Source organism: Lytechinus variegatus, chromosome 13 (genome assembly GCF_018143015.1).
Source record: "Lytechinus variegatus isolate NC3 chromosome 13, Lvar_3.0, whole genome shotgun sequence".
Classification (NCBI taxonomy): Eukaryota; Metazoa; Echinodermata; class Echinoidea; order Temnopleuroida; family Toxopneustidae; genus Lytechinus; species Lytechinus variegatus.
Window position 1 is genome coordinate 4,647,512 of NC_054752.1, and position 16,291 is coordinate 4,663,802.

At 36.2% G+C, this 16,291-nt stretch overlaps 2 protein-coding genes across 9 annotated transcripts in view; one reads left to right on the plus strand and one right to left on the minus strand.

Moving 5' to 3' along the window:
* LOC121426935 (dynein heavy chain domain-containing protein 1-like) overlaps positions 1-2,101 on the minus strand; it is a 118,893-nt gene extending 116,792 nt beyond the window's left edge. For 7 of the 8 annotated variants that reach the window (XM_041623350.1, XM_041623348.1, XM_041623353.1 and 4 more), the window contains exons 1-2: positions 2,064-2,101; positions 371-553 (exon numbers count right to left, since the gene is read on the minus strand). In XM_041623350.1, the coding sequence (XP_041479284.1) occupies positions 371-468 (98 nt within the window). In that variant the 5' untranslated portion in view covers positions 469-553; positions 2,064-2,101. The remainder of the gene's footprint in view (positions 1-370; positions 554-2,063) is intronic. The other variant, XM_041623347.1, reaches the window with a different exon arrangement.
* A 4,861-nt stretch (positions 2,102-6,962) lies between these two features.
* LOC121426582 lies at positions 6,963-7,696 on the plus strand (the record flags this gene model as incomplete). The annotated part of the gene is made up of 1 exon (XM_041622935.1): positions 6,963-7,696. A coding segment is annotated over one exon (633 nt), but the record flags the coding sequence as incomplete, so codon positions are not given.
* Positions 7,697-16,291: the final 8,595 nt, after the last annotated feature.

The window sequence follows — 16,291 nt, forward strand, 5'->3', positions numbered from 1 at the left end:
TAGAAAATAAATGGGCTGCTGAGGATGAAGCCGGGGTATTTGAAAGCAAAGGGGAATATTTAAGCATAGCATACAGTAGCACTTCCTCTTTCTTATCTCCTATTTTCTTTTCATCATTTGAAACATTACGGGGTAGTACCCCACCCCCCCCCCCCCCCGAATGAATGGGCTTTATTTAGCTCTTGGATTTTAATTTTCAGCTTTGCAAGTTTAACGATATAAAAGCTTTGGTTGGCTTTAAGTAGTTGATGAGAAAATTCATAGTATGACATCAATGAGGTTCTTAACAGTGGACAGAAATCAACTAAAAATGAATTCACATTTAAAAAATGAAAAGCTAAAAGCTGGATTTTCTGTAGCATATACTTACTTGGAGATGTGAGCATGTGGCGTCTTTGCAGGTGTTTGCTGGGAGTCTTTTAAGAGAGGTATCACACGGGGAGACAGCGGCTGCTTAAGAGACGACATGATCGTGCCCTTAATGGCTATAAGTTTTAAAAACCACCCAAGTGTCCAGACTTGAGTCAGTTACCAGTCCATTTCATTCTTTTATCTGTGAATAAATAAAAAAGGAGATGTATTGAGTTTATAGGCAATTGCTCAAGATGAAAAATGAGCTAATCACTCTGTGTTAAAGACAACTGAAACTATTCAGTGTCTCGATTATCTCACATTTGTATAAGTTGTAATTTGTAGTCGTAAGTTATTTTGTATAAGATTGATTTATGTTTTCTTTATATATGTATTTGTTTGTATATTGTATGTTTGTATTTATTATACGTGTACACTGGACCCCTCAGAAGAACAGTCTGTGGCTGAAGAGGGTCATCCAGCCCACGAGTGGAAAGTAAATAAATGAATAAAAGTTGTGCAAAAGATTTCCATGACAAAAGCCACTCTGCTGCAGTCATTAGATCAAAATAATCAGCACATTTTACTCTAATCTTGACTTGGGGAAAATGATGGTTTTGATTTCCGAATGTTGGAATGACCAATGTGTCTTTCTTTCAAAGAATGAAGCACTCATTCAATGAACAAGGTTATGATATCACCACTCATTCAATGAACAAGGTTATAATATATCCTTGTTCTCAGTTATATCTCCATGTGTGACAAAATAAGGGTGGCAATATTTGGCTTATTTTCTCTTTTTCTTTGGGGCAAATGCTTGATTTTTTTACACTGACAGTTTCTATTAGACCTGTTAATTCACACTGCTTGGCTCTTATTTAAATTTGATTCTTTATATCATTTTTTCTTAATTAAAAATAGAGATCAAAAAATGAAAATTTTCTTGCCATATTACTTTCCACCAATAGAGGGCATACACAAAAATATGCCCCAAATTCAAGTTTTTGAGCGCTCTGGTGAATACAAAAATTATTCCCACATTACTAATGATAAATGAATTAAAACTATATGGAAATTAGTTTAATTTTGGTCACAAAAGTGATATTTTAATGATTTTTTTCAGTGTGTGCTCTGTGCAACATTGGCATACCATACCATAGTCCATAGATTCCCCACAGGCAGGGTGGTAGCAGTGAACCAGTGGAATGAAGGAAACATTTTTCTTTCCTTCATTCTTTCTTTCCTCCTTTCTTTTTCTTACTTTCTTTTTTTTTCCTTCTCTCCTTTATTTTATATTTCATTCACAAATTTATTCATCTTCCCTTCACTTTCTTTCTATATTCATTTCAAAGAATTGAGATAAGAATCATTCACGTTCTAAAAGTAAAACAGACTGCCGGACGGACGGACGCACGACGGCGACGGGTATGGACCGAGTCTGAGCAAAACCAGTCCGGCTGTGTCGGTACTATCATCGCCGCTGCAGCGACCGGTGCGGTATTGCAGGCGAGCTGCCGAGGCGCGAGGCCGACTCCGTCACATCGAGCGAGCTTGTGTTGTGCGAGCAAAAATAAAGTTTCCGAGCCGCGCAGGTTAGGGTTCCTGGTAACAACCACTCATACTGAGTACAAGTTGTCATTTATATAAGTTACTGAGTATTTCCAAGATAGTAAGGAAAGTAACCGTAAAAAAAATCCATTGGCAATACTCACAACAAGGTTACGATCGACACTCGAATCGTAACACGAGCTTGTCGTTGCCAAGTCGCCATTCTTCTGTAATTATTTACGACGAAATGCAGAGCGCCCGCTTTGTTTACGGCAGGACAGGTGGGGAAGTTTTGATGGAAAGGTAGGGGGTGCTGTGACTGTGGGTGGCATTCTGAGTAACCTGGGTTAGCATGTGCACTGCCAGTTGTTGACTTATTAACCCATTGAAAAAAAAAATATTCTTTTCCTGCTACAAAAAATGTCAAAATATACTTGAAACAAAATACAGGAAGTATAAGACAAATTTGAAATGCACTGTGGAAGAAATTAGTAAGCCTATTATGATTCCAGCCGCATTCTATAAAAGTATTGTTGAAATTCTAGTTTAGACTGGCATTAAACTAAAAAAGCAAATACCAACAAAATTTGACCCAGGGAAACAATGCTTGGAACAATGCATTTACATATGAAATAACGGGCACATCCTATTTCACACGACATGCAAGTTGCACATCTAAAAGCAAACTTTGTAGGTAAGGGGAAAAAGGTCGCCGGTGGAAAAAAATGATATAGACAAAGGAGAAAACATAGTGAGGGATTAAGGAGGAACAAGTTAGATTTAAAAAAAGAAGAAGAAGAAAGTAGTAAGATGAGGGAAGAGGAAGAAAAGAATGGTTGGAAAGAAAAGTTAGCTCCATTTTATAGGTCACTAAATTCCGAAAAGGTGGATTTACTTGATATTAAAATCAAATCATTCAATTTGCTTAATCCATCATATGAAAATAAACTCAAGGAGTCTGTGGTGGTGCATATCAGGTTTATATCTGAAAAATAGTGACAAATGAAATCAAAAGTGCCTTAAGTTGTGCAAATAGAGGAAAGAAAAGTTTACCATTTTTTGCAGATTTGAGGAATAAGCACGAAAATTATACATCTAATCGAATCAAACCTGTTGAAGGTCCTGAACTGGATAATTATAAAAGGAATACTATAACCGCACAAGTTTCGGGTTGTTATCGGAATTAATTTATAATTTCTTTTTAGAAAATAAGTAAGTTCTTTTATCCACAAAATACTTTCACTTCGATTTCTTAAAAGGTTTATGTGAATATGCTTTTTAAAAATCTTTTAGCTCTCTCTCTCTCTTTAATAGATAATTACCATCGTCTTGCGAATTTGAAATATACGGTCTTCTTACTACAAAAAGATTTAATGGGAAGGCAGTCATCAAATAGTATTGTGAATTGATTCATGATCATGAATCAATTTGCTACAGCATTTGTTTAATATGGATAACTGACCAATATTTGCAACAACTTCTTAATTGTTCTTGCATTTCTTTCTGCTTAATTAACCTCTTATCATACTTTTTATTTTGAATACACATTTTCCAACTTTATAATTATTGGTAAGTGATCAGAAATATTTATATACATCAAGCCAAACGAGTTTCTAAACTTTTAAGAAATGTAATAAAGGGACGCTCCGGGCTGGAAATAATATGTTAAACAGATGGCAAATTCTATTATGAATTTAGGTTTCTTCATTTTTTTTTACCAAGAACTGAAAATTTTCGATTGACAAATTGCCGCAACTGATTTCATTATAAAGGATACACAAAGACTTTTCACACATGTATGAAAAATGAAACAATTATGATTTCATGTATAAGAAAAGGGAAGGTGGGGATGTGATCCACCTAATGAATATTCATGATGACGTGCATTTACATATTTTCACAAAAACAATGCTAAACTAGCTGTAAAATTCCATAACTTTGCTATTTTGTTATTATCAGATTCTGATGAAATTTTCAGCATTTTGCGGGGCCATGTGAATTTATTTAGATATGAATATTTTCATTTAATTGAATATGAATATTTAGATATGAATATTTTCATTTAATTGAATATTTTCTTTAATTGAAATATCATCAATGAGGGCGCAAAGAGGATCTTGGAGTAGCTCTTTTAGGTTTAGGAATGCAGGAAACAGGTTCTGGGAATTTTTTTAATAGTTTGTCCTGAGTGCTTACGGTAATTGAGTTAATTAGGTCACTTAGGTGCATTAATGGTGCCTTGAGTGAAATTGGACGATTTCGTACACATTTTATTTTTGTCGCAAATTTTGTGGAAATTTTCAGTAGGGTAAAAGTGTAGGTTTTCAAAATTTCGAGGGGTGGGGAAGCTGCACTCTAAAAAATGGAATGTTAAATCAACATTTTGAAAGGTTGGAGGAGTGACAACATTTTCTAAATGTTGCATTTACCACTTTAAATGGTTCTACCCAACATTTAAAATGTTGGATTTAGCTTTATATACAAAGTTACTCATTTGGAAAAGGTTGTCACTCCTCCAACTTTTCAAATGTTGATTTAACCATGGAGCTAACAGCTCTATGATTTAACATTCCATTTTTAGAGTGTGCGTAGGGCCATGGTAATGCTTCTAAACTTGAATTGCTCCTATCTACGTCAACGTTTCGGAGGAAAACTATTTTTTGAAAAATACCCCCACCTCCATCTGCTGCGTACGGCCATGCTAATGTTTTTAAGCATGAATTGCTCTACATTAACTCCTTTCACGTTCCGATTTTAATGGAGGAAACTAATGGTTAAAAAAATCAAATTCATTTATTTCACTTCCATCAAACAAAAGGAAATGTATCCGTTGCAAAGAAACAAAAATAATAATACATATGTTGTGAAAAAACACACAATTTGGGCAACACATTGGAGGTTTTGAATAAATATACTATTTTTCAATAAAAATTAAATTAAGATGGAAGTGGAGGGACCCACTAAAAAGCAATGCTTGTACAATGTGGGCCCCTCAAAAATAGATAACACAACCATAACAAAGTACAAATACATATATATGTAATCAAATGAGAAAAAAAATAAATGAGAGAGAAATAATACTCACAAAATAAATACGAAGTTATCAAAAAATATAGTTTGTATAGGACAAAACAACCCATCCTAAAATATATCCACCCTTCCCCAATCCTCCCCCCCCCACCCGAAAAGAAAAGAAAAGGGGAGAATGCCCTGAGAAGATGGATAGGTGCTGCTGAACGTAGGTAGAACATATGCCATCGTGGACTCAAGCAAACTGGATTCAGTGATGTGTATAAAAGGAGAAAAAATATACAAAATTACCTGGTGGGTGTTTCATAAAGCTGTTCTTAAGTTAAGAGCGACTTTAAGAACGACTGGTGATCCTTTCTTACGCGTAAACCATCGCCAATGAACATTTTGGTTGTATGTCATTTACCACAAGAAAGCATCACCAGTCGTTCTTAAAGTCGCTCTTAACTTACGAACAGCTTTATGAAACACCCACCCGGAAAATATATAATGCACGGCGAAAAATGTGATTGATGGCGTAAACAAATAAGTGGTAGGAAGGCGGATAAGCGGACAGGAGAGAAAGAGAAAATGGAGGAGAGGATATAGACACAATAATGTATGAGGTTCAATACCGAACACATCTGAGATGCACTTGTGTCAGATTTTTTTTCAATATATATAAAAAAAGATAATGATTAATTTATGTCAAGTCTTTATAGTAATAATGACTTGACAGAGATGATGAATTAGATTTAATTTGAGGGTACAATATAAGATTTTATTAGAGATAACACCCTCCGCTGCATATAGCCATGCTTTTAAACACGAATTGCTAGCTCCTAAACACAAATTTCTTCTCTTTTCTTTAATGGAGGAAAACATAAACACACCCTCCCATTATTAAGAAGATAGTTTGGTCTTGGAATGGGCAATAATGCCCAGGGAAACTGAAGATAAATAAATTAAATGGGGGGGGGGGGGGGCATTCATGACCCACAAAATTGGACCACCTATATAAATCACTGATTCGAGGATAAAGCGTGTAGGTTGAAAATTGTTGATATTCCGATCAGAAAACAGGAAAAATTACCTTCTTAAAAAAAAAGGAAAAAAAAATTAAGCTGTGTATCTGAGCAACAAGCAATTAAAGTGAACTCGAACGCGGAGCACGAGCAGATTATTTTTTTAATATAAAGGCCTAGCTGACCCGAAAGGGAACCTTTAAGCCAAATAATTAGTAATTAGTATGGTTAAGCACTGTTAACATGTAGGACAGTTTTGAAGAGGATGTAGTCGATAAGTGAATGCTATATGCGAACGTGGAGCGCGCAGTTGCTAGTATTAGACCTCAACCTGGAATTTCAAAGCATTTTCCGTCATCATGAATTAAAAATTTAATGATAATAATAATAACTCTTATTTACCGAGGGTAGCCACTCTCAGCTGTAAGCTGTTCTTCCAGCGGGCCCTGCATAACATAATATGTTATTATTACCCTTCTCCATTCTAAATGCTAAGCGCAAAGAAGGCAGAAGGTCCCATTTTTATCAGTCTTTGGTATGACAAGCGAAAGGACTTTGTATTTTAATCGACTTGATTTTTTTAAGCTTCATGTTATCCTCTGGAGCAGATTATTTCTCACTCAACAGGCATGATGTTTCCTATTGTTGGTTACGTGCTTTGCATTCCAAGTATGCAAATCAGTTGGAGAGGCGGGAAAGTTAAACTGTGTGCAGTCATGTAAGAGTAGTTTGAATCATTGACCGTTTTCAGCACGCAGCGGACAAGTCACGCTTCTAATATCCTCCTCGCTGGACACGTTTTATTGTAACCTTTCCTAACTTAGCAACGTCGTATAGCTGTAACTGTACATTGGGTAAGAGCCATATTATGGCGGAATCCTCCGACGCATTTGTTTTGGGATCATTACCTTCCTCTGTTAGAAAGCCTGATCATAACTTATCCCCTAATGTGGACTCAGTCCCAGTAACTAACAATTCGGTAAATCATAACCCACAAGGGCAACAGTTTCAAATCATCAGCGCCGATAATATATCGGCCATTATAAAAGAGGCTGTGGGTGGATTAAGGATTACGTTGACCAAGCAATAGCTTCTCAAAAAGAAGCTACCTCTAAAGTAATTGAATCAGTTAAAGTGAATTTCAAATTCATAGGTAACAAGCTTCAATTTGAATTTAACAATTCCCAACTTGAGCGTGTCCAAACTGCGACGAAGGCGATCAAGAAGGGAGATAATGCTTCCGCGATTTTAGAGCTTCAGAAAGTAGAATATGATATCCTCAAGCGTAACAAGCTCATTAGGATTGTAGACAAGTCTGAAGATGGTTGGAAGGTGGTTGATGAGTACTTATCGGAGGAACTCGCAAGTGATTCCGATGACGACAAGAAAATCAGAGCTGCTCAAAACAGAGCAGCTTCAAAACGTAGGAAATCGAAGATTAACAGGTCCAAGGCTACACCCTACAAATCCCAACGTCGGCCTCAGGAAACTTTCCCTAATCCTGATGCTACTTTTCGAATATATATGCAACAAGGTCGACCTCAAATTAACCAGGTTCATACATCGAGACCATTCGACGTATGCTTCGGTTGCGGCAAGTCGGGACATTGGAGGAGGAATTGCCCGAATACCAAACCCACCAAAGAAGGCACAGGCCTCTAAAGATACCGGATTCGGTAAGCATAATTTTGACAATTTAGACATGTTTGAAGCATTCCTCTGGATATAATCCTATATCATTAGTGTGAGTACGTGGTACCATTGGTGTGAATTAATTGTTTGAATGTAGACGGTGGGTCGAGTCGGAATCTCACAGATAATCATATGGTAAAACCTATATCTTTCATTTTAAAATGATTTTTGGATAGACCTTAAGAAGGCAAATCCTTTACTGGGAAATACTGTCACGTTGTATGGGTCTTATAGTAATCATGAAAATTGTCACTCTTATAAGAATTAAAAACATGCATGCAATGAGCACAATTTATTTTGGTGTCATTGGATATCAGTATGTTTGCTTGGATTCTTGTCTTTCAGCAATACCTGAATTAAGTGAAAGAGTCGAAAGAGATCTGGAATCGGAGAGGGGAGAGATGAATCGGTATGAAATAGAAGATTACAGAATCAACCATTTTGAAAACGAACAAGGTAGAGCTGAACCCATTGTTAGAGGAAGAATGAAAGCCAACGTTGTCTTCTGGAAATTAATAGGAGCCACAGAAGAAGTAGTGAAAATTATTCAATTTGGTTATAAGATACCCTTTCTTGAGACACCTCCTCCAAAAGTGTTTCAAAATAACAAATCAGCCCTTGAGCACACAGACTTCGTTTCTGAAGCTGTTCTTGAACTATTGAATAAAGATTTGATCTCCGAAGTGAGTTCTGTTCCAGAATACGTCAACCCTCTTATAGTTTCTGTTCAAAATTCTGGCAAGAAGCGCTTTATCTTAGATTTAAGATATATTAATCAATACGTTTGGAAACAAAAGGTATGCTTTGAAGACTGGAATGTAGCACTGGAATACTTTCAAAAGGGTGACTACATGGTTTCCTTTGACCTTAAGTCGGGATATCACCATATTGATATATTTGAAGAACATTGTAAATATTTATGTTTCAGTTGGAACTTCAACGGAATTATTAGATATTTCTCTTTTAAGGTACTTCCTTTTGGCTTGTCCTCTGCTCCATATATTTTCACTAAAACAATTAGACCTCTTTTCAAGCATTGGAGAAACAAACATGTTTTTGTAGTTGTATTTCTAGATGATGGATGGATTAGAGCATCCTCCTTTCAAGAATGTGAAGATATTGCCACAGCAGTCAGAAATGACTTATTGAATGCGGGTTTAGTGCCTAACGTAGAGAAGTCAGTATGGATACCGACTCAGAAAATTGATTGGCTTGGTTTAACTTGGTATTCTAAAGTGGCACTTTACATGCACCAGATCGTAGAATTGTCAATATTTTGGATTGCATAAACGATATGATCACAGAATTACCACACACTACCGCTAGAAAGTTAGCGACCTTTATAGGTAAAAATTATTTCCTTGCTACCTGTAACTGGGCAGATCGTACAGTTGAGAACTAGATTTTCTTCAATTGCTGTTGCCTCATGCAAACACTGGGACAAAGAAATTAATCTATCCACACGAAATGATATCACAAAAGAACTGTTCTTCTGGAGTGATAATGTGAAGTCTTGAAATGTACGAAATATCTTGCATTATTCTATACCGCAGATACTTGTCTTTTCAGACGCCAGCCACACCGGGTGTGGAGCTTGGTCAGCAGAGTGTGGCGGACTCAAATTCCAACACATCTGGTCAGAAGAAGAGCAAGGTAAAAGTTCCACTTGGAGAGAACTTAAAGGTGTTGCACTGGCAGTACATGCATTTGGAAAGAGTATAAGAAACCAGACAGTAAAGATTTTCACCGATAATACTGGAGTAGAGAAGATCATAAAGAAGGGCAGTATGAAAAATGATCTCCATCAACTGAGTATTGACTTAGCAGATTACTGTAATCAAATGAATATAGTAATGGAGGTACAGTGGATACCGAGAAAGCAAAATCAAGAGGCAGATGCCTTGAGCAGAGAAATAGATTTTGATGATTGGGGTGTTTCAGAAACCTTTTTATCTTTTATGGATAAACTTTGGGGACCACACACAGTTGATAGATTTGCAGACGATCACAACGCTAAGATTCCGAATTTCAATTCCAAATTTGCATCCCCTAAGACTAATAAAGTAGATGCATTTTCAGTGTCCTGGGAACATCACAATAATTGGTTAGTTCCCCCAATTAAATTGGTGCCAAAAGCTATCAGACACACTAAAGCAAGCAGAACAATAGCTACTCTTGTGGTTCCTAACTGGCCTTCTGCACCCTTTTGGCCTTTACTTTTCTCAAGAAATAGTAAATTTTCAAGCATTATCCGTCAGATCATCAAGTTTTCTGATCCAACTAACATTTTCGTTCAGGGTCGAAATAGAAATACAGTTTTCGGATCCGATAAATTCAAAAGTGGAGTAATTTGTCTACGTTTAGACGGTAGATAGAATGAGTGACAGAATCTCACTGGAGATGACTATGAATGACACTGTCTCACTGGAGAATGTGTAAAATTAAACACTGGTTTTCCTTAATTGTGAAGTGTTGTCTGTTTGCATCTGCACTGGCAGTAGCAACATGGATGTATATTATTAGTGATTGCACTGGCAGTTTTTCATGGAAAACTCATCTTCACAGAGGAGGATGTATCCTCTTTGCTTTCATTTTGTATTTTATACAGGACATTGACTTCAAAGACACACTCACAAGAGTTTTAGAAGCTCAAATATAAACGTGCAGTATAGAAGCATGGAATGCGTGGTGAAGAAACAGTGGCACGTCATGTCAAGACTTATGTCAAGAAAGCATTGCAAGGTACTTTATATTTTTGTTCAATGGAGGATCTCCATATAGCAAAATAGAGACAGCTTTTTATGCTTTAAAATGGCAAGTTGATTGTTCAATTAATACAAGGAACAGAAGTAACCCTTGCGAATCTAAGTTCTTGAAATTGATTTTAGAAGGGATCAAGAGGATCCTAGCAAGACCGGTGAATAGGAAAGAACCTATTACCCCTGACATGCTTTTGAGTATCGTTCATAAGTTTGACTCTGGATCTGTGAAAGATCTTCGTAATTGCTCTATGTTATTGTTAGCATATGCAGGTTTTTTAAGATTCGATGAACTTTCCAACATTAAGCTTAGTGACATTGAATTATTTGACTCTCATACGAAAGTTTTCCTTGAGAAAAGTAAAACTGACGAAATTCGAGAAGGAGCCTGGGTAATCGTTTCTACCACCATGACCACTGGAAAAGCGACATGTCCAGTTAATATGATGCGCAGATATTTAGAGAGTACACAATCTGCATCTAGAGATGAAAATGATTTTGTGTTCAGGCCTCTCACCTTTTGTAAATCTCAAAATTGTTACAAACTCAGAAAAAGAAAGATGTCCTATTCGAGATGCAGGGAGATTTTCAAAGAAGTTCTAGAAGCTATCGGGGTAAACTCGAAACAGTTTGGGTTACATAGCCTGAGGGCGGGTGGTGCTACGGCAGCAGCCCAAATCGGAGTACCAGATCGCCTATTTAAAAGGCACGGCAGATGGGCATCAGATTCTTCTAAAGAAAGATATGTAAAAGAATCTCTTAAAAAATAAGATGTTTGTTTCATTAAATTTGGGTATTTGAAATTCATGCAAATCATTGTAATGTTTTAAAGTTGATCTCAACATATCATTCCAGTATTGATACCCCAGTAATAAATTACTGGATAACTTGATAATTTTGTTTAATGACTATCTATATGAATTAAAAATGAATAACTAGCAATATTGATATCCTTTATACAACATACCCGTTCTTTAGTCTTGACTTAGAGAGAGCAGAGAAAATGTCTTGTCCCTGCAGCTGAAGTACGGTGCCTCTCAAGGTAATATAATTCTAATTTATTAATTATATAATGTATGTTTCTTTTGCAAAGAAAGAGGCTCAATAGGAAAATATTTATTTCCGGTTGAGCTAGCGAATTAGGAAATAATGATGTTTCCTATTGTTGGTTACGTGCTTTGCATTCCAAGTATGCAAATCAGTTGGAGAGGCGGGAAAGTTAAACTGTGTGCAGTCATGTAAGAGTAGTTTGAATCATTGACCGTTTCAGCACGCAGCGGACAAGTCACGCTTCTAAAAAGTCATTTCCAAATTCCCCTTCAGTTTTTACACGAAATTCGCAACATGTGAGTGAGTATTGATGAATTGCAGTTACGTGGTTTGTTACTGCTGCCGAGATCAACTTTAAACGTATTTTTCCACAAAGTAGTGGATAAAAGAATGAGCCTTATTGTGTAGAATGACTTCTTTAAGGTAACTGGAGATATAATTTTTATGTCAAAGAACATTAATAAACCCATGTCTATGAATTAACCATTTTTGATAATCCAGGTATATAACTTCCTTTTTTCTGATTCCTGTTTTATTACAAATGTAAGTCAAAGAAGAGAGAGAGAGAGCAGAGAAAATGTCTTGTCCCTGCAGCTGAAGTACGGTGCCTCTCAAGGTAATATAATTCTAATTTATTAATTATATAATGTATGTTTCTTTTGCAAAGAAAGAGGCTCAATAGGAAAATATTTATTTCCGGTTGAGCTAGCGAATTAGGAAATAATGTGAGCGCAATGCGCGACAGAAAACTTTTCATTTTACATTTTTATTTTCCAATTACTCCCATCGCCTTATTTCATTCACCTTTCTTCCTTCTTTTTATTTTTTCTTCCCATTTTCTCATATACTTTTTCTTTTCATAATTTGTTTTAACCATCGATATGGGAGGGAGAGGGAGGTCGACCTCTAAAGTTTTTTTAAGTAATAAAAAATGAAGGAAACCTGAAAAAAAGAGGGAAGGGGTGGTTAAAGAAGACGAAAAATTATACTGACTGCAACTCAAGCAAACATACACCACCCCCTGTCCTTTCTCTCTTTTCCTAGCCTGCATGCACACAGCAAAAACTGTGGTGTTAACCGGTGTACATAGAGGACCACACCAGTTATTTTTACACCGGTATTAAATTGGTGGGTTAGTTTTACACCTATAAGTGTTATTACAACACCTTTGGTTGTTACATTTACACTCTGGTGTTATGTTCAATCTTTAGGGTGTAATTCTAACACCTCAGTGTGTGGTCGGTGTCAGTTTTAACACCACAATTTTTTACAGTGCACAGACCTTTGTTTTTTGCGCAATTTACATATTGCATAGTCTGAAGTAGCGAGACTAGCCTCGTGATGTAGTGCCTCCGATCTACAAAATCTTATTTAACACAGTGTGGAGTCTATATAGTCTTCACTCTAGAAATTGTATAATTGGTGTCAGATTTGAGTGTTTGCTTGCAGACTCCTCTTTACTCATGATTCCTCTATTTTTCCCTTCTTCCAGCATCCTCACTTTCCTCCATTTTTATCTCTCGAATTCTGCGCGCTCTATTTTACATCGCCTCTAATACGCCTCTCCCTGCCACGCTCTCTCTCCGTCTTCTACTTCTTACTTCCTGTCTTCTGCAGCACCTCACTCTCTCTCTATCTCTCTTTACATTAATTGTCCCCATTGACACATTGCTGTCCGACTTGTAATCCACCAATCTTTAATACTGTAATGTCTGTTCTGATTTCCATTTCTCCAGTGCATTGAGCACTTAATTAGTGGATGCGGTACCCGCTTAACCAAATGAACATTATCATTGTTAATCCAGAAATGTGAAATGACAGACAAAATCAATTTTTGAGATGCTCTTTTCAGAATTAAAACAAGTCATTTTAGACCATCCCCTCTCCCACTCCCCCTCTGATGTTGGATACAATTTCCCCCTACCATCTCTCGCATTCTCTCTCTTCCCCTCCCTGCTTTCCATATATGAAGTCTAGTTGCAAAAGGGGTTAGGTCCACTTAGGACCATTCCCAGAAAAAAAAATTATTCTCACTTAATGCAATATTCTTATGAGAAAATAAATTGTCATGATGTACTACCCTATGATGTGAACATAAAATTGGGCATAAAAGAAGTATTCCTGTCTTCAATATTTTTCTATATATCTTATAAAGAAAATAACATTGTGGACCTAACCCCTTCTGCAAGCAAACTGAAATGAATCCAATCTCTTTTGACTAAAAATGTGATTTTTCTTTGCCACTTCCACTCACGTTTTCATTTGAATTTCAAATTTTCTTTGGTGTCACCAGAGTGACTATGAACAATGGACCTAACCTCTTTTGACAAATGAGTTCTTCAGAAGCGTTTAGTTGTAAAAGGGGTTAGGTCCACTCCAAGAAAATATTTTTTTTAATTCTCCAATATTGCAATATTCTTGTGCGAAACTGAATTTTCATGATACCCTACCATGAGAGCATTAAATTGGGTATAAAAGAAATCTACAGTCTATCTCCATATTTTTGAAGATATTCATTTCCAAAAATTCTGTGTGGACCTAACCCCTTTTGCCACTAAACTGAAATGGGCCTAACCCCTTTGAAAAAAGGGTGATTTTTCTTTGCCATTTTACTTCACTTTTTAAGAGGAATTTCAACTTTTCTTTGGTATCAACTTATAGAGCTACTAAAAATCTATACATTGAGACATAAAAACCAAAATTGATGAAAAATGCACCTAACCCCTTTGCAAGTGAGCTCTTCATATTTTGTTTCATTGTTCGAAATAGACATCAGAAATGAAATAGTCCAAAAATTTATTTTGCCCAATTGATCGGGGGCCTGGCAGCCGCTGTGCAGCACCAGATTGACAATGCTCTTTCCCTTTCATTGTTGAACGCCTAACAGGGTAGCAGCAACTCCCATTTTCTAGCATTTTTGGTCTGAAGTGGCCAGGGTTTGAACTCCTGACCTCCCGGTTGTGAGAGGGACGCTCTACCAACTAACCCAAGACACCTGTCTTCTCTCTCCCTCTCTCTTCTTTCTCTCTCTCCACACCTCTCTTTTGTCAAGATATAAAAGAAAAAATAAATTTTGAGGTGCTCTTTTCTTAAAAACAGAATTTTATTCCAGATAGTAACAGCTGGAATTTAGAAATAATACTACATGAAGCTCATGCATATCTTTGAACATGTATCATTATTTTCCAACATACGTAGAACTCCAAATTCAACTCCTTTGGATGAAGATTAATGCATGATTTGACCATGGTGAGAATGGTGTGACCAGAATTTTCAACAATTGAATATATATAAAGATCTGGCAAAAAAGATAAACTTGAGGGGCTTTTCGATCCCTCCCTTTGTCAGATCGCGACTACCTGGAAATAAACTCCCCCCTTGTTAGTCATGTTCCGACTCGTTTCGCCACTGCTGAGTTTCCAGCGAAAATTAATGATGAAATTATGGGGTGGGGAGCAATGAAAGTATAACAATGAAAGTATAAAATGCATCTCATGAAGGAATCTTAAGTAATATATAATTTACCCATCACAATTCAGACATAAATGTACCCCCCTTTCTCTCTCTGTATTATGTATATTTCAATATGGCTTTGGAGCCCAGCCTTTGAAAGGTCAATGGCCTCTGCTGGCTCCCCCATATTCTTGGTATTGATATTCATATGTTTTCTTTATGTTAATATTTGATTGTATTTGAATGTTTTTTTACCAGAAATGGAAATAAAATAAATGAAATGAATGAATGATTATTGCAGAATTTATTACTAATCAATAAATAATATGTGTAAGAATTCCCCTTCCCTGGATTCATCATAAATAGATATAAATACCCATGCTATGATTGAAAAAACACAATTTTCTGCAGTAAACTTTTTAGAGGAATTTCCTTTTAAAGATGCAAATATTTGTACATTTTCCACATACTACATGTAGAACCTCCAATGCAATGGTAGGCTTTCAGTTGTTTTACACAAACAAAAACCATTAACAATACAACCTCAAATCAATTTAGCTCATACATGTAAGTACAATGGATCGTTTCATCAAGACTTGTTGTCAGACCTGACAACTATCCTTCATTTTGATTGGCCGAGAAGCACTATTACTATGGCAACTACCGGATTAAACGTCCCTTGGTGAAATGCCCCCTCAGGTTTGTTGGGTTTGGGAAGTTTCAAAAAAGTCTTTTTCAATGGAAAGTAAAAAACTACCTGTACTATACGACTGAAATCAAAGTACATCACATGTCAAGATGCGGTTGTCATCGATTGCCTGCATTTTGTTATTTATAAAAAGTTTTGTGAAGCTTGGCCCAGGTCACATATGATAAATGAAGAAAAAAGTTTGAAGGAAGGAAAAAGAGGACAATAAAGAAACGGGTAGACTGATAAAATTCAATGTAAGATATATGGGAAAGAACTATAACATGCACATATACTCAAAACTGATTTATTTCTTATTATCAAATATTTCATCATAATTCTACACTCTTACATGCCATCCCAGGATATAAATAATAATTCTTCTATTTTACAACCTCCAATCACAAAGGGCAAGACCACCACAAGAAAACATGGATAAAAAAAGTGAATTCAGGCAAATAATTGTGAAGTTATAACTTTCACAATTCACATCCGACTTTTAACAAAAATTTTCAGCGTTATTCTTTTTTATTCATATCCACAGCAAAATGCTGTCCTGCCGAGTTCCTACGGGAGTTACCACAAACAGAAACAGAAACTTTTTATTGGGGTAGACTTGCCCTTTCAATTTTTGTTATAATTTCCATTATTTTCGAAATCCTCCTGTCCTTACATGATAATATGGAATGATCATGGGTTATTACATGAAAAATACA